This window comes from Convolutriloba macropyga, chromosome 13 (assembly GCF_964194025.1).
Source record: "Convolutriloba macropyga chromosome 13, txConMacr16.3, whole genome shotgun sequence".
NCBI classification, from domain to species: domain Eukaryota; kingdom Metazoa; phylum Xenacoelomorpha; order Acoela; family Convolutidae; genus Convolutriloba; species Convolutriloba macropyga.
The window spans coordinates 18973572-18998709 of NC_134480.1; the positions used below are offsets into that span (position 1 = coordinate 18973572).

The 25138-nt window shown below is 36.7% G+C and overlaps 1 protein-coding gene across 4 annotated transcripts in view; it reads left to right on the plus strand.

The window, feature by feature from the left end:
• The first annotated feature begins 1015 nt into the window (after positions 1 to 1015).
• Positions 1016 to 25138, plus strand: part of LOC142352175 (aromatic-L-amino-acid decarboxylase-like) — a 42144-nt gene continuing 18021 nt past the window's right edge. Inside the window, exons 1-5 of one of the 4 annotated variants that reach the window (XM_075404581.1) lie at positions 1016 to 1110; positions 8102 to 8524; positions 12475 to 12620; positions 22390 to 22536; positions 23881 to 24110. In XM_075404581.1, coding sequence (XP_075260696.1) covers positions 8278 to 8524; positions 12475 to 12620; positions 22390 to 22536; positions 23881 to 24110 — 770 coding nt within the window. In that variant the 5' untranslated portion in view covers positions 1016 to 1110; positions 8102 to 8277. Of the gene's footprint in view, positions 1111 to 4541; positions 4728 to 8101; positions 8525 to 12474; positions 12621 to 22389; positions 22537 to 23880; positions 24111 to 25138 lie in introns of those variants that run through there. The other 3 variants (XM_075404580.1, XM_075404582.1, XM_075404583.1) reach the window with 3 other exon arrangements.

The window sequence follows — 25138 nt, forward strand, 5'->3', positions numbered from 1 at the left end:
GCAAAGTTTTTAAGCTCCTTAAAACTATAACAATTTTGCATTAATTGTTAAATTACCATGCAGCACGGCCGTAATGGTTTTTTTCCTTAATAAAATACAATTTGCTTAAGGTCTTCAATAACTAAGACGGACCCCTTTTTCATAAAGCAGCAAATCATTTGAAGTTTAATCAAATTTCGTTAGCCTTCTTGCGTCTTTTAAAAATTTCACGTTTCTGTGATTGCTAAGACTTGCTAAGTTTCATTAAAACTTCTAACCTATACTTCCATAACTTCTTATACTCCTAACCTTGATTTCTTAGATCTTTTAACATTGGGTTCCTCTGACTTCATTATTAACGTAATCTATTTGTTTAAAATTAAGAATCCAAAAGATTCCAGTTTTAGAATTCGAAATCTCTGAAATTCAAAGCGCTTATCAAAACCGGCTATCAAGTAAGATAGTACAAAATTGATCGATTCTTTTTTGTTCTATACAATAAAGTATTAGATTCTTCCAAGACCTCACGAAAAAGCGGGATTGTGCTAGAAATTTTGGCGCTAATACTGCTGAAGATGAATTAACAATATTGTCTCAAAAATATTAAATTCACAACGGTTTTAAAATTTAGGCACACATTGATTCACCCCGTGTCGAGACCGATTGTTTAACTTGCAAGAACTTGCTAGTCGAATGATTAACTTGTAAGAATTTGAAAGTTGAATGGTTAACTTGTAAGTTTCTTGCAAGTTCGTTCCGGATGAGATCAAGTCTTGTTGGTTAATTCAATTTAACATTCAGTCATTTACCGTAGTGCGAGTTAATTGCTCAGCTTGCGTAACATAAAACAATGCGACCTAAGTTGACAAAATCGTTACTTGTCAGTTTTATCATTTCAAAGAATTCATTTCCAATTCAATGAATGAATAGTAGATCTCTTTACGATTGCTTTCTCAAAAATGTTCCAAATTTTTTCTACCCTTTTTGATTCTGATTGTAAATTCAATTTGTTATTTCACCTTTTTCTCAAAATTATTATGTGATCGTTCGTTTTTTAAACGCATATTTTAAATTCACACTTTTCCAGATTCTATATAATTGAAACATCTGTTTACACTCATATCTTGCAAGGTTTTGTTTTTTTTGCTACAATTCAGGCAGAATTGTTTCCTTGAAACAACTTATGTAGAACAACTTCTAAAAACTTTTGTAAGAACATATAATTTAATTCGAATGCTTAACTTGTAAGCCCTGTGAGTTGAACGGTTAACTTGGAAAAACTTGTTAGTCGAATTGTTATCTTGTAGGAAGTAGTAAATCAAATGGCCAACTTGTAAGAACCTGCAAGTTTCCAGCAAAAGATGGTTAACTTGTAAGGACTTATAAGTAACTTACAAGTCGAATTGTTAACTTGTAAGAGCCTTGTAATTTGGGTGGTTAGTTTGTAAGAGTATGTAACTCGAATGGTTAATTTGTAAGAACTTGCAAAGAACTTGAAAGAAAAAGCTGCAGGGCGATGCATAGCCTTTTAAGAACTTGCATGAAACACTCAAGTTCATACAAGTTAACCATTCGAATTTGACCCGGGCCCGGGTCGAGGCCAAGTGGTTAACTTGTAAGAACTTGCAAGTTTCTGGCGGCAACTTACAAGGTGATGCATCGCCTTGCAACTTTTTCTTCTAAAAACTTGCAAGTTCTTAAAAGTTAACCATTCCACTGACATATTCTCACAGGTTCTAACAAGTAAACCATCGTCTACAAGAAACTTACATATTAACCATTGAACGTACAAATTCTTATAAGTTCTTGCAAGTTAAACATCTTTTGCATGAAATTTGCAAGTTCCTACAAGTTAATCATTCGGCCTTGACCCGGTCCTGATAATGAGAAGAAATTTGATTTGTGCCTTTCCCCCACAAGAAACTTACGACAACACAACAGTGATACAAATCTTTAATTATTACTCGTGATCTCAGCAGAACTTTGCAACAATGTTTAACACTGTTTGCTTCCATATAATAATACTTTTTGTTAGTTACCCTTTTGAACTGACAACTGGTTTTCGCAAATAGTAATGTCAAGGTTGCCAATAAGCTGCAGGTTTGGGATCTATGTTCTCACATAGCAAAAAACAGCTGATATATCATGAATAAAATTTGCTTTCTTGGTTCAAACTTAGCAGATCTAAAGATATGAATGGTGACTTTTTCACTGGGAAGTAATCAGAATGATCAAAGCTATGATATGTTCATCACTGCAAATAAAGTAAATTGAATTGTGAAGTTGCAAAAAGTTGTAATACACTATGGTACCAAAAAGCCACGTACGGCATGATTTCTGCTTTTAAAGTATGATTAGTGCTTCATAAGCATGATCTGCGCTAGGGCGTGAAAAAAGGTGCGAAATTGAGAAGTTTTAAGAGAATTTTCATTCTCACTTGCTCCGTTTAAGCAGAAAAAATGATAAAAACGCTTTGTTCTTTCACGGTTTGCCAAGTTGTTGCGCTAAGAGATGTCGGACTTTCATGATTTAAAATACAAGAACAACTCAATTTGAAATCCAGAGCAAGTGCACAGTATGCATACAAACGTTACTTGAAAAATAGCAGTTTTGAGACCCAAAAATTGAGAGGAAGACCATCAATATTGTAAAAAAAAATCAGAAAAAAGTTAGTTATGACGTTTTGAAAGATCCCAAAACCTCACTGGAGCGCTTTAGAGTGGCTCATAACGCTTTCTCTTGCTACGATACAATTTCTAAATGTGCAGTTAGACGAATTTTCAAAAATATGGCGTTTTTTCAAGAAATGCTGGAAAAAGTCAGTTTGAAGAAGAAAAGCAGGTGCTTTCGTTCAAAATATTTTATCAATATGCTCAAGAAGCCTTTCTTCTTCTGGCAGAACGTTTTTTTTACTGATGTAACAAGGGTGCGCATCTCCAGCGACGGAGTACAGATCTGAATCCTAGAGAAAATTTATGGTCGGTTTTGAAATAACGATTACGAAAACAGTTTTTTGGAAAATATAGAACAAAAAGTGTATGAAATTTGGAATGAAATTAACGCGGACGTCGTGAGAAAACTGTATGGAATCTCACAAAACAGTCTAATAAACGTTAAAAAAGCTAAAGTTTAAAGACGCGTTATTAGAGAACAAATTTGGACTCAAAATGTTATATTATTTGATGTTTGTTTTGCGTTTCTAAAAATCTTCAGTTGTACGTAGTTTTTTGGTACCATAGTGTATCAAGATTGGCTTCTAATTGTCACAAAATATGCACTTTTTTGTAAGAGTTATATATAACATATTGATGCCATCTGGTAAAATGTAAATTTTTACATAAACTTTGTAGAAATTTCAAAATTATAATTTGGCAATTGAATAAGATTTAAGCTCTTTTAAATTATCTTTAAATGCTTTCCTGTTTGAACTGCGCTACCAAAGCCAGCTCTGATCAGACAGACTTGAGTCGCACAAGTGATTTTCTGACCATCTGGACTAAAATAATCTCTGATCGACCCACATTGGATGTATACAGGGGATATTAGAAGTGCTTTGGGTTACCGAGACCAAGAGAATAGTCATTGAAATAACAGTGACAATTGGTATAGGTATTTTTTTCAGGAACGTGAAATAATTCTCTTTATATGTCTTTTCCTTGAGAAACCTTGATCAAAAAAGAACATTTTCTTAGAAGATGTTCACTTCAACAATTCAAATCAACACTTTGTTTCTGGCGTACTTTCTACTTATCATTAACTAAAATTGGGCAATGTGTTTTTTTAGAAACAGTCTCTTCAAGGGCTAAATAATGCATCTTTTCCGAAAGACTGATTGTTTTCTGCGTCTGAAAATCTTGGTTCTGATCCGTCTGGAAAGTCTGATTAGATCGTAAAACGCTCTGGAAACGGCCCTGTTTAGATTATCCAAAACTATTCAGAATCTAGACACCGTGCTCTGGTCCCACTGTGCATACTGATTGGGGCGCTGATCAGACTTTCCAGACCGTAGGTAGTACCCTGATCAAACCGGAGAGTCTGAGCGTGGCTATGATCAGACTTTTTTAGACCGTAGACTTTAAGCCAGACTCTGTTGATGAGTGTCACGTTTTACCTCATCATGGGAAAGCTAATACAATGCTTCGCTAATTTCAATACACTTTTTTTTACTACATAAATCTTTTAACTAAATATTGCTTCAATGCAACGTGTTATTCAATTCTTATGTGCAGTTGAGAAACTTCACTATGTTTTTTTTTCGTAGTTTTTTAGAACTAAAAATATAGAGATACAAAAACTATACCAAAAGCATTTAACCGAGTAGTAAAAGATGCATTTTCCATTTCTATAATGGTTGGTTCAAAATTGGACCAAAAAATAAGAAAGACAGAACTAATCGCAGTTGAAAAGGCACACCTGTCTCGAGGGAACATGTATTCTACGTGCATTTCGCAAGGAGAAACGAAAATAGGGAATTGTATTAACTTGTGTAATGCAAGGGATTAATGAGATATAATGCTATTAAAATTCAAATTGAATATATTGACACAAATAAACTGCTTCGGTAAGACCAGCCACAATTATATAGTAAAAAAACATCAACTCTTACCAATTTTGGTTATTGGTTATATAGCTCTCGCTTTCAGCGGAAATTTTATTTCTGGATTACCTTTTTGCTCATTATTTGTTCGATTTGAATCCATTTTTTAATAATAATTTCTTCGGAAACCGATAATATTGTCACAGTCAGAGTTAGTATTGAACAGCATGAGCAATTCGGTGTTTAATAAGATTTTTTCCGGTTGTAAGAGATTACAGGCAAAAAAATTTGGACAAAATTGAAAAACGTAAACAACTCAACGATAAAAATGTCAGGCAATTTAGCCACTATTAAAAATATTTTCTGGAAATTTTAAACTTTTTAAACAATTTTGTCGAATTGTAAATTGGTTTGCATAGAATTTACGTTGGTTGATCTTCGACTCATCAGATTAGAAATAAATTGAATTTAAATTAATTCAACCGTATGACTCTTAACTGGCCGAAGGTAGTTGAAGTTCTGCAGCTCTAAAGCGTCATATCTTAGTCTCTATCGTATTCTTTGTTTTCTTGCAAAAGGGCAAAATCAGATCAAAGAACAGCTGAGAATGAAAAATTTATTTAGAAATCGAATCGTTTTTTCCAGTCAAAAACAGTGAATTTAAGGGGCAAACAACAATTTATACACCCAAACTAAAACTTTTATATGGTTAGATATATAATTTAGGTATCTGAAAAGTCTATTCGCTAGGGCAGCCTAATCCCTCCAGTTCTAATTAAACCCATAAAAAGAGTTTGCGTAGTCAGAACAAAAATGTTGAACACTAGTTATAATAAAAAAAGAATTTAGCAAACATCTGTAATGTTTAAGCAGATGAATAATTACGCGTATATGTTGAATATAGTTAGAGCTTTTTGTTTTTTTTTCAACTCTAGAATAAAACTTCAAAGGAGAAAATACCGCTTTGTACCATATGATTCCCTACCCTTGCAAAATTTAAAAACTTGCAAGAATATTGCAATCTATCTTTCAAGAGAATACATACTTCTTGGCATGATTCTTTGAGACTTTGAATCCAACTTGCAAGATTCTTGCAAGATTTTAAATCCGGCTTGCAAGATTTCTGAAAGATATTGAATCCACATTTTTTTATTACCTGGCAGCAGGGGTCGACTGGCCGAGCTGAAAATGAACGCGAATTACAAAAAAAGTAATTATTTGTCGGAAAATCATCTCAAGTCAATTTAAAAAACCGACTGTGACTTTTTTCAGTCTGTTATTCTCATCCTCCTCCCTTTTCATTCCTGGCTTTGGACAGGCAGTGACGGAGTTACATAAAATAGCTATGGGAGATTTGAGCAGACTACTAGGCGAGAAACCATGCACAAAACGCTCTCTCTTCAAAACAAACAAATTCTGCTGATCAATTCACTTCTGCTGATCAAAAATCCTGGTAAAAGTCAGTTAATTTGGTTTCCAGTTAAAATTAGCCAAAAATGCAAAAATAAAATCCTAGAATTCAAAAACTTGCAAGATTCTTGAAAAATTCTTGCAAGATTTTGAATCCGGGCTAAAATTTTTCCATTGAATTCGGTTTTTTAATTTGTTTATTAAACAAAAATTTGCTTCAAAGAAGTTGTCTAAAACATTTGTACCCTAATTTAATTTTTGTCTCGATTGATAGCTTGCGATATTCTTACAAGAATCTTGCAAGTTTTTAATGATATCGCAGGATTCTTGCAAGATTTGAATCCACTTATCACTAAGGTAATTTTGCTTTAACTTCCTTGTAGGTCATCCTTAAAAATACAATCAAACCAACCGCAAGACTAGTTTACCTGATGGTGTCAGGAGCTTCTAATAAGGAAACATCCGCTGGTATTATATTTAAATAAAAAGCGTAATGATGTAGATGGGGTTTGCGTCGACCATATTGTGCTAGATTGGTGCTCCTGAAAAAAAACTGGAGTCAATCCTAATTGATCTTGCCTGCGCAGATGTTACAGCCTGACCTTCACTCAAAGTGATCAAAAGTTTGTGCCTAATTAAAACGGGAAAACCATTTAACGAATTAAGTTAATGTATTGATTGAGACTAGTGAAAGGCTGAAGTCTTATCAGACTCTTCTGATTAAAAATGTGATCTGTCTAGACAAAAAGAGGCTGAACAAGTCATCGGCCAATTTCAGGCAGGATATGGTGTTGAAATTCGAGAAGTAAGTTTTAGGATAACAGACAAGAAGTCGTGCAGAACAGTTGACACTAGATTCACTTCTTCTGTGAAAGCATTCGGTAGCAATCTTGTGCCTATCTAAGACCTCCGGGCAAAGTTTTTGTGCTGTCAATACAGGCTTATTCGAGACTATTAGGCGGTATTTGCCAAAATGAAGCAGCTATCTGGTGTGAAACCTTATGTTAAAGTAGCAGCCCAGGCATGGAGCACACTGATATTGGACACTTGAAAATCGTGTAGATAAAAGGGAACAATAACTAGAAAGCCTTCACTTCTCTGTTCCTGGAGGATGCTAATTTGTTGAAAAATAGTTACTGGAATGGAGAAGTTATCCGGTGGTTGTGAATGGAGAAAAATCAAAGGATCTCCAGAATGAACCAAGATGATCTGGCCGAGACCTTAAAAAATTAACCGGGGCGGGGGCCCTTCTTAGCGATATCACGAGGTTGATTTTTTGGCCTATACCATGATAGAAAGACAGCAGGTTCCTGGGACATGTGCTGACTACCTTCTTAAGTGACACCCATAGCTTAGCTTCCCACTTTGCCGACTCTCAGCTCTAGGAGTCTGTAAACGGAATAGACTCAGTGATTCTATTGTAGTAGTGCACAATAGGAAAACTGAGTTTTCAAATTTTTTTGCTGACCAAAGCTGAAAAATGTTTTAGAGCATTCTAAATCAGCCCCGATTATTCCTACGTCGGAGAAGAATCTGACATGAATTCATGAAGTTGACCAAAATTTTTTATAAAGAATGAGGAATGTTCTTAATGGACCTCATTTTCTCGTCTCTGGTGATATTTTGAATACCGCAATGAATTTGTTAACCATAACTCATGACAGCTCAGCTCAATGTTCGTTGTCAAAAACTAAAACTATAAGTAAACGAATCTGAACGAGATGTCCTTCTTTCAAGGTCAGAGCAGCAGAGAAGTAGAAACGAAGAGACGCTATCAACCGGAGCGACCGCCTTCGTGGATTCTAACTGATATTTGTTTTGAATGATTTTCCTGTCGAACTTAATTAAGACATTCATTTTATATAGCTCTATGAAAAAAGTAGTAAAAATCCATTAAACTCTATTATGAGTAATTAGTTCTGATGGTACAGATCATATTTTTAAAGTTTTCTTGACGTGAGCATTATTTTTTTAGTTGTGATAAATCAGACACTGTAGCTCTTTCAATGTTATATAGTTGCAAGATGCGTAATTGTTGAGAGAAATATTAAAATAAATTTGCGTTAATGTTTAGGGATCGGTAAAGTCTAGCAAATATCTCTTTACACGATGTAAAATGACACAAAAATCAATGAACAAAAATAAGTAGCTTTTGAATGTGACAGTATTTTTCAGGTCAGCAAGTTTCTTTTTAAGTTTAAACTTTGCTATTCTTTTCGCAATTTGATTCTTGAACATTTAAATCTTCAACTGAAGAATTATTTTCACCCTTAAATTTTATGCTGATGCAATATTACTTTATTTACATTTATTGATCAATTATTAAATCAATTTAAAAGAAATTGATTACAATGAATAGCGACGAATACCGAGAATGGGGAAAAAAGGTGATTGATTACTCTGCAACATACCTGGACACAATCAGAGAAAGAGTAGTTTACCCGGAGATTAAGCCAGGGTACTTAAGGCACCTGATTCCGGAGCATGCACCATTAGAGCCAGAACCCTTCGAGAATATTCTGGAAGATGTGGAGAGGGTAATAATGCCTGGTATGACTCACTGGCACCATCCCAACTTCTTCGCTTATTTCCCAACAGGTAGGGGTTCTTCATTCCCTGATGGGCCACAAAACTTTACCAGGGGGTCGGGCAGTTACCATAAATTGCGAGCAAATTTTCTCTCGTTTGTTTTAGTATTAATAGACAAACTCTGGATTATAATGTAATTTTCCGTAAAAAGCTAAGTAATTTAAACATAAAATCGTCACTCAATGATAGGACGTTATGACGGCCCTTCGCGGGTCGAGGTTTGGCGGTGAATTTTTAAAAGAAATGCGGTGGAATGCTGTGAAAAAAATAATTTTCACCGCGTATTTCTTTCATCCTTACAGCCAACTGTCACTTGTTTCTAAGAAACCTCTTGTGAATTTAAATCAAATTCAGTAGACATTGGAAAGAATATGCGGTGAACTTTTGTTAGAAATGCGGTGAATTGCTTTGAATAATTTTTTTGCCGCATTCACCGCTTTCACCGCAGTTCTTACATTAATTTGCCACAAAAGTCGTTGTGGTGAATTTTTCTAAGCAATTCGGCGAATTTTTGTTAAAAATGCGGTGAATTGCGGTGAATTATTTTTAGAAATGCGGTGAATTGCTGTGAATTATTTTTTTTGCCGCATTCACCGCAGTTCTTACATTAATTTGCCACAAAAGTCGTTGTGGTGAATTTTCTAAGCAATTAGGCGAATTTTTGTTAAAAATGTGGTGAATTGCGGTGAATTTTTTTAGATTGCATTCACCGTTATCACTCAAATTCTTACAAAAATTCGACCAAAAACCTTGACCCAGTTTCGGTGGTGTTTGCGGTGAATTTTTGTTAAAAATGCCGTTAATTGCGGTGAATTATTTTTTTCACCGTATTCACCGCAATCACTGCATTTCTTACAAAAATTCACCCGAAAACTTTGATGCGGGTTATATTTTAATTTCGCGGTGAATTTCTGTAGGAAATACGATGATTGCCGTGAATGTGGTAAAAAATATTTCACTTCTTTTCACCTCATTTCTTACAAAAATTCACCGCATTTGCTTTCCAACCTTTACTGAATCTAATTTAACTTCACAAGAAATATCATAGAAAAAAATAACAGTTTGCTCAGTGGAACAAGAAGTTGAAGGCATGCTGGAGGTAACAGGGTCAAACCCGTTTATAGAGGCTTCATTTTTGTAAGAATACTGAGAACGCGGTGAAAATAAATAATTGACCGCTTTCACCGTAAGAAATACGCAGTGAAAACTGTTTATCGTTTCTCAAAGCATTTCATCGCATTTCTTTCAAAAATTTACCACCGAACCTCGACCCGGGTATTGGGCTATCGTTTCCAGAGTAAACGTCGAGAGTAATATTTTGTTGGGGTTAAAATTCCCATTCTAATATGTCAGTTCAATGAATCTCGCATATCAAGCCCTTCTTGTATGACACTTGCAATATCTTACCAAATAGTCCCATTCTCTTGCATGCATGAGTATTTGAGGAGACCAGATGATTTGTAACAATCTTTGACTAGTCTTGCTTTTTAATCTGTTCTGATAAAACCTGAAAAAATTCTTCAAAAATATAGGGTAAGTTAAAAGTCATAACAATGCTCACTTTCCAAATTATGAGACAGGGTCAGGTTGAAAATCTTTTTTAGTGAAGATTTAGCTGTTACAGAACTTAAAATTTCTCCTATCCAATATTGGTACTAATTTTTTTAGTGGAAATTGTGGTGATAGGTATAATTTCTGAGATCTTAAAATAAGCGCTGAAAAGGTTTCATGAGAACTTAAAAAGCGCAAAGCAACTTGGCACAATATACATAGTTTACACATGAAACTATGATTTCAAGACGCCATTGCTGAAATTTGCTGAACAAAAACAAGGAATGATTATGTGACAAAAAACAAACAGATGTCCCCCTCTCCTCCTTGTAAGAAGCCTATTATTGTTTTGAGCGCATTAAAATGAAATTTTACACACTCTTACTTATTTCAAGACATCAAGTGCGTTATATATGCTCTTAAAAGATCTTATAACGCCTGATAAAAGTCTGAACAGATCTTATAAGATATTATTTTAGAAATAAATGATTAATATTTTACAGCAATCAATATGGTTATCTAATAACACTTATGATATGAAACGAAGAATTTTGTTAGCAGCTTCTTAGAAATATGATGATTGCCGTGAATGTGGTAAAAAATATTTCACTTTTTTTCACCTCATTTCTTACAAAAATTCACCGCATTTGCTTTCCAACCTTTACTGAATCTAATTTAACTTCACAAGAAATATCATAGAAAAAAATAACAGTTTGCTCAGTGGAACAAGAAGTTGAAGGCATGCTGGAGGTAACAGGGTCAAACCCGTTTATAGAGGCTTCATTTTTGTAAGAATACTGAGAACGCGGTGAAAATAAATAATTGACCGCTTTCACCGTAAGAAATACGCAGTGAAAACTGTTTATCGTTTCTCAAAGCATTTCATCGCATTTCTTTCAAAAATTTACCACCGAACCTCGACCCGGGTATTGGGCTATCGTTTCCAGAGTAAACGTCGAGAGTAATATTTTGTTGGGGTTAAAATTCCCATTCTAATATGTCAGTTCAATGAATCTCGCATATCAAGCCCTTCTTGTATGACACTTGCAATATCTTACCAAATAGTCCCATTCTCTTGCATGCATGAGTATTTGAGGAGACCAGATGATTTGTAACAATCTTTGACTAGTCTTGCTTTTTAATCTGTTCTGATAAAACCTGAAAAAATTCTTCAAAAATATAGGGTAAGTTAAAAGTCATAACAATGCTCACTTTCCAAATTATGAGACAGGGTCAGGTTGAAAATCTTTTTTAGTGAAGATTTAGCTGTTACAGAACTTAAAATTTCTCCTATCCAATATTGGTACTAATTTTTTTAGTGGAAATTGTGGTGATAGGTATAATTTCTGAGATCTTAAAATAAGCGCTGAAAAGGTTTCATGAGAACTTAAAAAGCGCAAAGCAACTTGGCACAATATACATAGTTTACACATGAAACTATGATTTCAAGACGCCATTGCTGAAATTTGCTGAACAAAAACAAGGAATGATTATGTGACAAAAAACAAACAGATGTCCCCCTCTCCTCCTTGTAAGAAGCCTATTATTGTTTTGAGCGCATTAAAATGAAATTTTACACACTCTTACTTATTTCAAGACATCAAGTGCGTTATATATGCTCTTAAAAGATCTTATAACGCCTGATAAAAGTCTGAACAGATCTTATAAGATATTATTTTAGAAATAAATGATTAATATTTTACAGCAATCAATATGGTTATCTTTTAACACTTATGTTATGAAACGAAGAATTTTGTTAGCAGCTTCTTAGAGGCTATACGATGTTCTGGTTGTTTTAGTAGAAAAAAATTATTTTTTTTTAATCGATTAAATAACACCCCCCTGGTAGTCTAGAAGACCAAACTAAAAATACTGCAAATCGCTCGATTTGTTAGGTTTGAAAAGTAAGAAATTGTCAATATGTTCTGCTTGGGACGAAAGAATATTTCTAATGTAGGAATTTTTTATAAAGGAACTTCAAGTGCACTTTTAGGATAGAAATTTGGAAAAATTGTGCAAATTCCAAACATTTTTCAGGTTTAAAAACCGAACATACCAAAAGTTTCTTATTCTTAGATACCCATCATACAAACAATCTAAACAATTTAAAAACGGAACATACCGCATGATACCAAAGAAAAAACGAAAGGGCTGGCAATTTTCGTCTTGAAACCGCATGTACCTAAGATTTTCTTACCTTTAAAAACAACTATTGCTAATCTTGGGCCATCTTTTGCCTGGACCAATTATTTGAATTCTTTCAAAAACACCTGTTTTGTTTCTGAGACTGACCAGCTTGAGAGCAAAAAATTTTGTTGCTTTTCGTTTCTTAGCTCTCCAGAAACCAGTATTCCCCTAACACTAAAAGTTTGCAAAAAAATTCGAATTGTTTATTCATTCTGTTTCAGCCAACAGTTACCCCTCGATATTGGCCGATATTCTCTCTGATACTCTGGGTGTGGTTGGTTTCTCCTGGGCATCATCGCCCGCCTGTACAGAACTGGAAATAGTCATGATGGACTGGCTCGCAAAAGCAATTGGGTTGCCAGAACACGTAAGAATTTGGCATACTTTTCCGTGAACCAGTCCAACCTATTGGGTGAATATATTGCAGCTCCTAACGGGCAATGTTAACATATGAAATTTATACGGGCAATTAAAATGTAACTTGGGGGCTTGTGACAAGGGGGCATATGAGCGCGTACGGAAATGCTTTAAAAAAGTACTCCACTTTTAAGCTCGGACTTTTGTGCGTTTGCCACACATGCATTCTTCTTCCCAGAGTATGTAACACCGAATTTTGGTCTGGCAGTGTTGGGTTATGAGTTTTCACAAGCGGAATAAAAAGCGATTGTAACTAAGTAGAAAAATTAATTTCTCAAAATGAGAGAATAAAAAGAATGGTATTTTACAGTAGAATATAGAGATTTACAGGAGAGACCTGATTTTTAGATCAAAATGGTGATTTGATTTTGGGAATGAAAAGAGGCTCACAAATCAGCTGTATATAAACCCATTAACAGTTCGCGAAAGTCAAGATACAAAACTAATCATAGCACCATGTTTTATAGTGGGGGTCGCAAGGGTTAAACAATATCGTTTGCTTCTGCAAAATTCAAAGAAATCAGTCGCAGGGGGTACCATAGATGGTATGCATTTAGACTTTTTTTAAGATTTCGTTCACATTTCCGTTGGTACCATAATCATTCAATACATGCTGGAAGATTTTACATCAAATAATCTCACTCTAATATTAGTTATCTAGATTTCCCAATTTGAACCGAATTTTGATTCTGAGCGCCATGTCTTTTGGCACAATTTGATGCAACTCTGACTGTCCTCTCAAATTGTTATTGGATTTTTCTGTTGGATGCCGAATTCCTCCAGAAGTTGTTTCAGATACAATGCTTCTTGAAATGCTGCTGCCATGCCCTGATATTCTGCTTCCGATGCAGAAAGAGCAACTGTGGCCTGCTTCATGACGCCCAAGCTGAGTGCTGCGCCACTTCCGTTGAGTTTGAAGTAGTAGCCCGTGGATGATTTTCTGTTGCTGACGTAACCAGATCAGTCTACATCACTTTCCCCACTAAATCATAACTAGCTTCTTTTGTGTAAGTAAGTTTTAAATCTTTTGAACTTTGATGATTTTGCAGAAGTCCTTTTACGCACATCCAGTGTTGATTGGTAGGTGCATTCATGTGTCTGGACAGAATGTTGATTCTGCCCTCGTCTGTTTGGACAGATGCAGAAGTGATCCAAGCAAATTTCCGTAGATCCTCTGGTCCACTTCTTTGTCTCCGTTTTGTGCGTCTGAATTTTCAAATTCAAATCAGCTGGAGTTCCTGAGTTTTTAGATTGGTCCATTTGAAACGATCAAGCATTGTTTCTTTATAGCGCTCTTGGTCAACTGTGACTTTACCCTCTTCCCGTCTGATTCTTAGACCCAGAAACCAGTGTAATATCCCTCTGTTTTCCATGACAAATGTTGGCTCGAGTGCCTTTTTGACATCGGCAATCTCTCTCATGCTTCCTGATGCTATTATGATGTTGTCAACCCAGAACAATATGAAAATGTGACCCTCTTTCTCTGCTCTTGCGAACAAGCAATGTTCGTTCCTGCTTCTGGTGAACCCTTGTCTAAGTAGGAAGTTTGCCAGTTCCTTATACCAGTTGTTAGCTGACTGTTTCAAACCATAAATTGATTTATTCAGCCAACATACTAACTTCCGTCCATCAGATCTTTGTTTTACAACTTCCGGTGGCTGTTCCAGATACCCTTCTTCCTCTATTGGTGAGTGCAGGAAAGCCATCTTGACATCAAACTGGTGCATCACATGGCCCTGCTTCGCTGATAGTTGAAGTAGAATCCTGAATTTCTCTGGTTTAAAGGAAAGCGCAAAAGTCTCAAAGTAGTCCAGTTCTTCCACATGTGTAAAAATTTTTGCCACATAACGTGCTTTGTATTTTCCCACTTGAGCACTTGGTCTCAATTTCACTTTGTAGACCAATTTGCCCGGTATGACGTGCCTATTTGTGGGTGGTCTAACTAGGTTCCAAGTCTAGTTGTCTTGGAGTGCGTTGACCCTTTCCTTCTTTTCCCGGTGCCACTGGTCCCAATCGTTACGTTGCTCGGCTTCGTAGACTGTTTTGGCTTCCACAGAATCACCCTTAGTCACAGCAAGATGGCTCCTGACTTCTCCAAAAATGTTCCAAATAATTCCTTGATCGCGCAACCAGTCGGGGCTCTGCCCTGTCCGCTTGCTAGAGTGCCTCTTCAAAGAAGCCAACTGTCACTGACTTCCAGAAGTCCTCTATGTCACAGTCTTCCAACGACCCGGGTCAATGAGCAAGCATCTTGCCATCTCCAGCAGTGTTTTGTTGCATCTCGCAGCTAACCCATACTTTTGTGCCGTCTCTGGTATGGTCTTCTCCTGGAGAATGCCTGCATCTAAACAGTACATCTTGAACTGCGCTGAGAAAAACTCCTTCGAATTGTCTTGTCTCAGCTTCTTGGGCGTCCCCACAATGAGAAAAAAATTCTTCAGGCTGGCCAGTGCTTCACTCTTTGCTTTAAGCAAGTCCATAAACACAAATTTCGTGTAGTGGTCTGCAAATACAATGTAGAACCGGAACCCTGACAGTGACTCTACTCTGAAAAATCCCATCACGTCTATGAACACCCTCTCCAGTTTCTCTTTTGCTTGGTTCTCTGTCACTCTTGGTACGGAGTCTTTGTGATCTTTGTCAATACGCACACATTGCATACAGCATCGAGTCCCCTCACTTTCCTGGTGCTTTTCTGACCACATCCGCTAGATCTAAACAACCCAACCGTCTACGCCACTTACTTGCACTGTCAAGTTTCACGCTGTTGGAATTCATCTTGAACTCTAGAACGCTGCAGGGTAAGTAAAACAAATTATTTTCTTGTGTTAGTTTTACCCGAATTGGCTTCTGGAGTTTTATGCACCTATTTCTTTTCTCTAAAACGAAGCTATGTCCACACTCCGTGAATCTTGAGACTGATAAGATGTTTGAAGAATAGTCAGGCACACAAAACAATTTTGAGTTCGCGTTGGAATTCCCCTTTGTTTCATGGTATGCTGATTCTCACACAGCCTCTGCCCATCACTCTTGAAGACTTTCCATTGGGATTTCTGACCACTGACTGAATGGGCACAAAGTCCAGGAACGCTTTGACATTCGTTACTTTGTGATCTGTACAACCACTGTCCACTAGCATGCCAGCTGTCTTCCACTGGGTAAGAGCTGCCCAGTATTCCTCGTCTGGTGAAGCCAATGTTGGACCCATTGTCAGTGAATCATATTTGCCTCCATCTCTTTGTCTCTTGCATGCCCTGTCTAGGTGATCTTTCTCAACATACTTGCTGCATTGTGCTGTCTCCTTCCTCCTGCAGTCCTTGGCAAAGTGTCCAAGGTTCCCACACACAAATCAATTCCCTTTCTTGGGTCCCTTCTTGAAGTCACGCTTCACTACCAGTGCCACTGAACCACTGCTTCTTGTAGCCTTGTCCTCTGATGAAGAAGCTATCCGAATCTTCAGCATTCTCGAGCTGCAGTTGAGCAAGCTGTTCCACCAAAATCACCACTGTCGGCGTCTCCACACTCTGAAATCTCTCCTGCAAAAGCTTCCAAGCCTTTGCTCCATCTTCAATGCCGTCATCTCCCACACAATCATGTCTCATCAGCATGACGGTTGTTGCATCTAGAATCACTGCCAGATGGCACCACAGATTGTTCCGTTTCTCCTTGATGTCTACAACTTCCTTTTCATATGCATCCTTCAGCACCTTGTGGTTCTTCTTCTCATCATTGCTTGCCCCATTAGCTTGTGGTGCAGGCTCATTGGGTTGCTCCTCTGTCCCAAGTAATGATTTGTAGAATCCCTTCGTCTGCATCATTGCCACAAATCTTCTGCTCCAGATTGGAAAGTTCTTTTCACAAGCGGTAGATCAAAAAGGTGATTTGATTTTGGGAATGAAAAGAGGCTCACAAATCAGCTGTATATAAACCAATTAACAGTTCGCGGAAGTCAAGATACAAAACTAATCATAGCACCTTGATTTACAGTGGGGGTCGCAAGAGTTACCCAATATGGTTTGCTTCAGCAAATTTCCCAGAAATCAGTCGCAGGGGGTACCATAGACGGTACGCATTTGCACTTTTCTAAGAATTCGTTCACATTTCCGGTGGTGTCATAACTATTCAATAGATGCTGTGAAAATTTTACATCAAATAGTTTCACTCTAATATTAGTTATCCAGATTCACAAATTTGAACCGAATATTGATTCTAAACACCATTTCTTGACGATTCATTTATAAAAATTCTGTGATTAAAATCAATTTGCTCTTGTCTCTTAATCTGGTAAGTTAAACTTTCTTTCAAATTCTCCTTAAGTTCAAGACTATAGCTTGATCGATATTCTATCAGGCAGTTCAAGTTGAGATTTGACTTTTCTTTTACAGAAATGTAGTGGAAATTGTTTAATTATCAATGTCAGAAACACAACCACTGGTTTCAATTGTCAACGCTAAACCCTTGATTATAGTCTGTCATTGATCTAAGAGAAAAAAATCGGTCTGTCAACATAACCAGTATAAGCTGTTACCTTCTTGGCTTCTTTGCCTCAGTGAGGAAACTTAGTGTGGGGAGAGGGGAGGGGAGTTGTCCAGCTTATTTTTGTTTACGATTCTTAAGAATGCTAAATGCAAAATCTTTATTTTTTGGATGCCGTTTAATTCTTTTTACTGTTTATCGATTCTTCAATTGACAGTAGAACATTAAATGGTAGGGAGCTGAGGCAATATTCACAGGCAAAAATTTCTGACCGAAAGAAACTCATAATCCAATTGAAATTAGTACACTTCAGAACGGTCTCAAAAGCGCTTTTGTTATACGCTGTCATTTTGAAAAAAAATTTGAACAATAGTTAGCTGTGATTTTTTTTCTCAGATTTATGTAGTTCAAAACAAAGTCAGTTACTTTATGAAAAGTTTACAGCTACTGGCGAAAAATGGAGGGCAAAATGGTGAACAGTTGGGGTCTTTGCCTTTTTCGCTTTATCAATAAATTGAAAGAAATAGTCAAAGTTCAAAAATTGGCACGTACAATACCTGGTCAATGTTTTCGTTGGACGCGCTATAACTAAAAGATAAGTTTCAGATTATTGAAGAAAAATTAAAGACAGATGTGAAACAAACGTAATTATTTTTCGTCAAGAGACCGAAAAGAGAATGATAACAAGAATAAAAGGAGCAAACGTCAGTTACTTTGATGATCAATATGCAATAGACAGTTATCAGAATTCAATTATTAGTGAGCAGCAGGCTTCTGAACCAAGAATTGAGACATAAAGCGTGCTTTAGATAATGATTTGCTTCGATAACCATCAGAAAGTGCACCATGTTTTACAATTTTGTTTAGATGAGCAAAAGTTTTTGTGTTCCTTGTATTATACTAATAAGAAATAAAAACCAACATTTTCAAAAAATTGACAAAATGAAAATGTCAATCCCAAGAAGCTAACCAGAAATGTTTTTATTTATGGTGCGTGGCTTACAGTTTCTCTGCGTTGTATGAGTTGTAGTAATAGTGGGTAGTAATAACCTTAAGTTTCAAACTGTGAAACAAATCAGGCTCTTTTTTAAGCATATTCAAACTTCTCATAACCCATGTCTCCGAAGCCTATCATGGAGAGACTTTAAATTCAAATTATATTGATATAATTGCTACCTCTTTTCCAGAACTGAAGTATTTTAAATCACACCTTTATATTTCGATGAGCCCCGAGCAAGATCGAAATACATACTGGGTGTTCCGGTTTTCCTCAGGCAGAGAAAAAGTGTTCTCTAGTCAAAACGGGATGATTGATATTCGTGGTTATCGCGCAACTGCTTGTCATGAGATAGTAAAGCTGTCACCCGACACAGTAAGATCGGTGAGAGCTTTCTGTGCATATTCTCGAAAATTTTTGTCTCATATATTTGTCAAGAATATATTATCAAAGAACTTTTCACGCCCACGAGAAGTTTTCAGGTGAACCACCTGCAAACCTGAAGTTGATTGTCGCAAGCTTTGGATTGAAGCTCAAAAAAGTACATATAGAGGCTCTTTAGAAAACACGTAAAACATCGCAGCACTCTTGAACAAAATTAACTGCTTTGTGGGAAGCAAACAAATAGGCGACCAAATTCTTATAACAAAGAACTTGTACAAATATTAGCAATGTTCGAAATTAGGTGAATTGACAACATGACAAGTTGAGAATATTGAGGCTACCAAACTAGGTTGATGAGACAAACGCGCAAATGCTTTTGTGCTTGTAAGATTTTACCAAAGAGCAAAATAAGCAAAAATTAGACATTACTTCAATTTTCTAGCAGTTGTTTCTTATTTTTAGTGGTAAATTTTTGGGCAGTGTGGTATTCTCTCCACTAATTGAATCTTTTTGAGCCAATTTGAGAAATGCTTTTTTGATCCAATCCCATGTGATTGTCAGTTTTTAAAATAAAATGGCTTATCGCCGTAACCAGAGTCATAATATACGCAAAGATTATTTCAGAAGCATCTGGAAAACAATCCCAATTCCTCCCTGTTGATGATTTTGATGTCCTAGATCCCTCTTGCTAAATTTTTTGGCCGGAACTGTCGTTTAAGTCTTATCCGGCGGGACCGTTGCGTAGGTTAACGAAGAGCTTTTCGAAACACCTGTTTGTCTGCGGTTTTCGATAAAACAGTTGAAAAACGGTTGCTGAACCAATTGTACTTAAGATGTGCAACGTCTAATGCTAAGAGTTCGTCATGTTGCAAAATGTTGAGTTCAGATTAGCTTAAAAGAACTGTGTGCTGTAAAATATGCAAAAATTTTTCAGAATAGGAGTTTGTTCAATTTTTAAATAGTTATTATCATTTTCTTCTCTTCTGCTGTAGTTCGATATTGCTGAGTTGTTGGTTGATGGTTTTGAAGAGGATACAAATCAAAGTTCCAATGGTGGAGCGATAGATTAGACTATGATTGTAGCTAGAAAAATCACTAATAACAGTTCCACACATATATTTAAGATGCATATAATTAAAGGATTGGCTAATTAATAGCATTTGTTTACGTCTCCGGGGTTGGCCATTAGAGATGTACTACTCAGATATTTTTGTACTCGCATTTGATCCAAGCAATATTTAAAATGCGGAACCAAGATTGTATAAGTTAGCGTTATTTATGGAAAACTTTGGATTCAGTGGCAAATACTTTTTTCTCCGGATAACAATTGCGGGAAAGCAACCCAGATCGTAGATAAAGATTAACCTCCATGTATTTAGGGTTGTTCATAAAGTTATAAGTGCTGGAGGCTGTAATAAAGATGAAACTAAAAAGCTTGAACCTGAGATGAGTAAATTTGTGTTTTGATTTAGTAGACACTTATCTAATTACTTTATAAATATGGGCCGTGTTCAATTACTGACGCCCCTTTCCAGTAGAAATTTTGAATACACGTCAGCCAAAATTTGATGGCATGTACACTCAATTGTCTTCTCAGAATGGTACATCTGTCGGTCCAGTCTGACGGCCCACTTCCAAGTTTTGAACAGCGGAGGTACCTGAATTGAAGACTTTTGCCATTTTGAAGGGAAATTGACTGCTTAACTGCACTATAAGGTACAAAACAGTTGCAATGGAACGTACGTCTAAAGTAAATTCTTAGATGAGTTTTTCAGTGTTCAGTGTGAACAGGCTGTCTTTGCAAATACGTAGCTATCACTTAAACTGAAATTGTAATTTCTGGGAGTTTTATTTCAGATTGACCCGAAAATTGGGAACAGGCCATAATTAAACCCCTAACAACGCCCGCTACAGAGCACTGGTCTGCAGGACCTAAGTTTCCATTTGCTCGGCGAGTATAGGCTGTGACCGTAAAATTTTTGTTGGGTTAGTGTAATTTTTTGAGCTTTTTGAGCGGCCGATTGATTTTTGAATGATATTATGATAACTTGAGACAGTTGGTAACTATATATACCCACCCAAGTGAAATTTGACAAAAATGGATATTTCGGGTTCTGGATACCATCATGAATTGTTAAAATTTTTTGAAACGCAAAGGACACAAATGGCATGAAGCTAGGACAACAATTGTTGGCATGCAACTATTTCGCTTTCTACAGTTTTTCAATAACTTTATGCAATTAGTTTTTTAACCCCGAGAACAAGAGATATAACTTTTTGAAATTTGTTCTCTTGCAGAAAACCAGCGAAACATAAGCGCATGCAAAAAAGGCTGCGGTTAGGTGCACCTACGGGTGAAGTTTTGGCGACATTAGCTTTTTAAAACCGATTTGATCTTTCTTTCGGGACGATCGACATCTAATTGACCCCCAGAGTTCAAATGATTGGGTCTTTGTAAAATCTCCGTATTTTTTTGTTTTTTGGTGTGGCGAACTGCATGTATCGACGGAAAATGCATCTTAGACAAAGGCTTCTGTTTCAGCGGGCAAGACTTAGTGAAATAATATTATAAGAAAAACAATGGTCCTTGAATATTAGCGATAAAATTGTTTTGGCGCCGAGCTGAAGTAAGCAAACAGAGTGATAAGAATCGCGGAATTCTACTATGATATGCATGTTTAACGAATAAGAGCTCTCCTTTGGATGTATCAATTGGCTAAATTTTTTTGCATTGTTTATTAAAGTTCATAGAGTGTATTTAATTTAGATAAGATGACGTTAACCGAAAAAGAAATGTTGCAATTTTTCCTGGTGGTCAATCTAAAGTTGAAAGAAACAAAAAAGTTAATCAGTTAAAGAGAAGTTGCTTATATTGGGCTTAACGTTTAACAACTATAGAGAGCTGCAAGACCAGTATGAGTACGCGGAGTAACCCGGTTTTTCTGAAACTTCGAGTGAATAGCGAGACAAAATAATTTTTTTTTAAAAAAGTTTCCTTTGTGTTTTGTTTCAAAGTTGTTAACGGCGTGACAGTGTTGTTCGGTTTATGTTCCTTCTTGTGTGACAATCATTTATATCGGTGCGCGTCAGAAAATTAACGTATTTTTGAACAGAGCCGTTTTAACAACATGCAAGAGCAGACGAGAGGATTCATCAAAGAAGAGGCAAGGTTTTGCTTGTGTCATCTTTTTCTTACATTCGGTTTGATACTAAGTAGGGTGGATCGATATTATGGGCAACAGATAGCGCTCACTTTTGAGCCGAGCAGAAATTTAGAAGACGACATCGGTTTTAATTGCCACAGTCATTTTGCCAATCAGTGTCCTTAGGTTTTTTTCACTATCCATTAAACGCACGCAAGCAATGGTTTCATAGCAATCAAGGAATGGGTACAGTCGACGGGCACAAGCGCAAAAAGACACACACAACAATCACAAACACGCACGCACGCCAACACCAAAACGCGCACACACACGCGCGCACACACGAACACAAACACACGTACACAAACATGAACAGCTTTTCCCACCCAATGAGAACAGAAATCAGGATCGGCTATGGTACGATGATTTAATGGAGAAATTATTAGAAATCACAACACAATCCGGTATTTTTTACATTTGACGCGACTGTCTTACGCTACAAAATTTTGTAACTTAACAGATACTACAAAGCTTAAAATAAAAAATAGCCTCAATTTCCAGCCCTGCCTCCTCGTTTTAATACATAAAATTAAGTTTCAACGCTTTGTTGTTTTTTCAGTGGCACAGCCGTTTTTCCATGCTGTTTACGAAGCAAGTTGATGATTGCTGACTCAAGTTGAAATTCTGTTTGGCCAAAGGATGGCTCTATTTTTTTTTAGTTCTTGTCGACATCCGAAGATGGAGGAGGAGTGATCCACACAGCTGCCAGTGAGTCCACGCTGTTTACGCTCTTCGTGGCCAGAGATAACCTCCGAATGAAGTCGAAAAGTGGTCAAAACAGTCACTCCGTGTGTTCAACTACAATGGTAAAAATTGAAACTTCAAATCAAAAAGTTGCTTTATAAACTCGTTCAATTCTCGGGTCGAGGTTTGGTCAAAAAAAATGTAAGATTAGCGGTGAATAGCGGTGAAAAAAACTTTTTTCACCGCTAAACGCCCGCATCTTAGCGTTGAATGCGGTGAATTTTTGCGGTTTTTAGCGGTGATAAATTTTTTTCTCCGCATTTACCGGATTTCTAACAAAAAAGAAAACCTCTCACCTCCTGCACATCAACTTCTTATAAGACTGCTGCATCTGTCACTTACTTCAATGATATTTCCTGTGAATTTAAGATAAGAGTTGAAATTAGCGCTGCGAATATTTGTAATATTTGCAATTTTAGCGTTGAAAACTTTTTTTCACCGCATTCTGCTGGTAGCGCCGAAAATTTCTTTCACTTCACCGCATTCTGCTGGTAGCGGTGAAAAATTTTTTTTTCATCGCATTCTGCTGGTAGCGGCAAAAGTTTTTTTTTCACCGCATTCTGCTGCTACCGCTGAAAATTTTTTTCACCGCATTCTGCTGGTAGCGCCCAAAAAAAATTTTCACCGCAATCTCCTGGTAGCGTTGAAAATTTTTTTTCACCGCATTCTGCTGGTAGCGGTGAAAAATTTTTTTTCAGCGCATTCTGCTGGTAGCGGTGAAAATTTTTTTTTTCACCGCATTCTGCTGGTAGCGGTGAAAAATTTTTTTTCAGCGCATTCTGATGGTAGCGGTGAAAAATTTTTTCACTGCAATCTCCTGGTAGCGTTGAAAATTTTTTTTCACCGCCTTCTGCTGGTAGCGGTGAAAATCTTTTTTCAGCGCATTCTGATGGTAACGGTGAAAAATTTTCTTTCACCGCTTAAGCGGTGAAAAAAAATCACCGCTTAAAAGTTTTTTCACCGCATTCATACACTTTTTCTCAAATTCACCGCAAATCTTACATCTTTTAGCAATTTTTAGCGGTGACACCTCGGCCCGGGTTTAACTAGTGATAAAATTGTCATCCACTCAAAGTGAAAAGCTCAAAACAATGTGTGGAACTGGAACTAAAGGGCATTTGGGGACGTTTCTGAAACCTGTAATGTGGCGCTAAAAATTTTAGATTCCAGCTTATTTTTCCTGATCAGTTCGTTAGCTGAATAATTCGAGGAATTGTTTATCAAAATATCAAATTTTTTTTCATATTATCATATATTTCCAATCTACCAGCGTCGTATAATCATCAAACTGGACAAATATAATAGGATGAACGAATTTTAAAAAAAATGTGTAATCAACAATAATGAAAAAATTTTGCACCCATTGAAAGATTTTGGGACATAGACATGACAGAATGTAATTTTAGAACGTGGAGTCAATGGTAGCATACGGGTCCAAATTAGCCCACTCTAGTGTAGAAAGAGCGTGTCTGTTGGGCGCAGTGCAGTATCGCCCAGTGGGCTATGATGACAACTACTCAATGAGGGGTGACCTTCTTGAGAAAGCAATAGAAGCTGATGTCCAGATGGGACTGACTCCGTTTTATGTTGTGGCCACTTTGGGAACTACATCTTGCTGCTCATTTGACAATCTTAAGTTTGCAACCTATGGTCAAATTGGGGTCTATTCTGCCCCTCCCTCACCCCCCCCCCCGACCACAGTTTTTTTATGCCCTCAGAGTTACAATATGTGCTTAGCACGTTCGTATAGTTTAAAAACCGGTTCCGGCTGGCGGCGCAAAATTAGTGGCCGCTAAGTCCCGGGCTGACACAGAATAGATCCTCAGACAATAAAAGATTATTTAAAAATTGATTTACAAAATTAAAAGTACAATTTGAAAAGAATTACTTTGTTGCAAACATTAATTCGTAAATTACAAATAACTTCACATTGATGTAATTAGTAGTCTTGTCTCGAATCGTCGGTTGGTGAAAAACAATCCTCGACTTATATGCGGTAAAAAATAACTTGGCTAAACTTGGTTTGAAAGGAGCTAAAATAATTGACTGCAAATTTCACTTGACATTTGTCAACTTCATGATATCGGAATATTACGTCCCGGACCCGAGTGCCATAGTAAATCAGTACTGATTCATCATAATCCAATAGTAAAAGTTCAAATCAGTACTGAATCAAGTTAATCTAAGAGTTTTTTCTTTTGCAGTATGTACAGAATAAACTCAGAATGTTTTTTTGCAATGAATTTTTACTGAACATCATGTTTTTGATTCCTCATTATGTTCATAAAAATTTCATCGAAAATTTGAAATTTTCGAAAATCTGGAAATGCGCATGATGATGAATGAGAGCATGAAGCATGAAATCCTAAAACTGTCTCTATAGATTTGTTCTGGTTACTGGATGGGGTCGGGGGGGGGGGGTGGGGGTGGTGGGTATCGCGAGGATCAATTCAGCATCGTTTATATATTTCTGGTTATAATTGGAGCTGGATGCTTGATGTCCTACAACAGCTTTGTGACTTGCGTCGATTATTGGCACGAAGAGTACCCCGATCGCCCGATCGAATTCTTGATCGCGTTTGTGTACATGATTATATCATTCTGACAGAGAGAAAAAAGAAAGAATGAAAGATGGAAAGAGAGACTCGCGATACAGTACTCCCT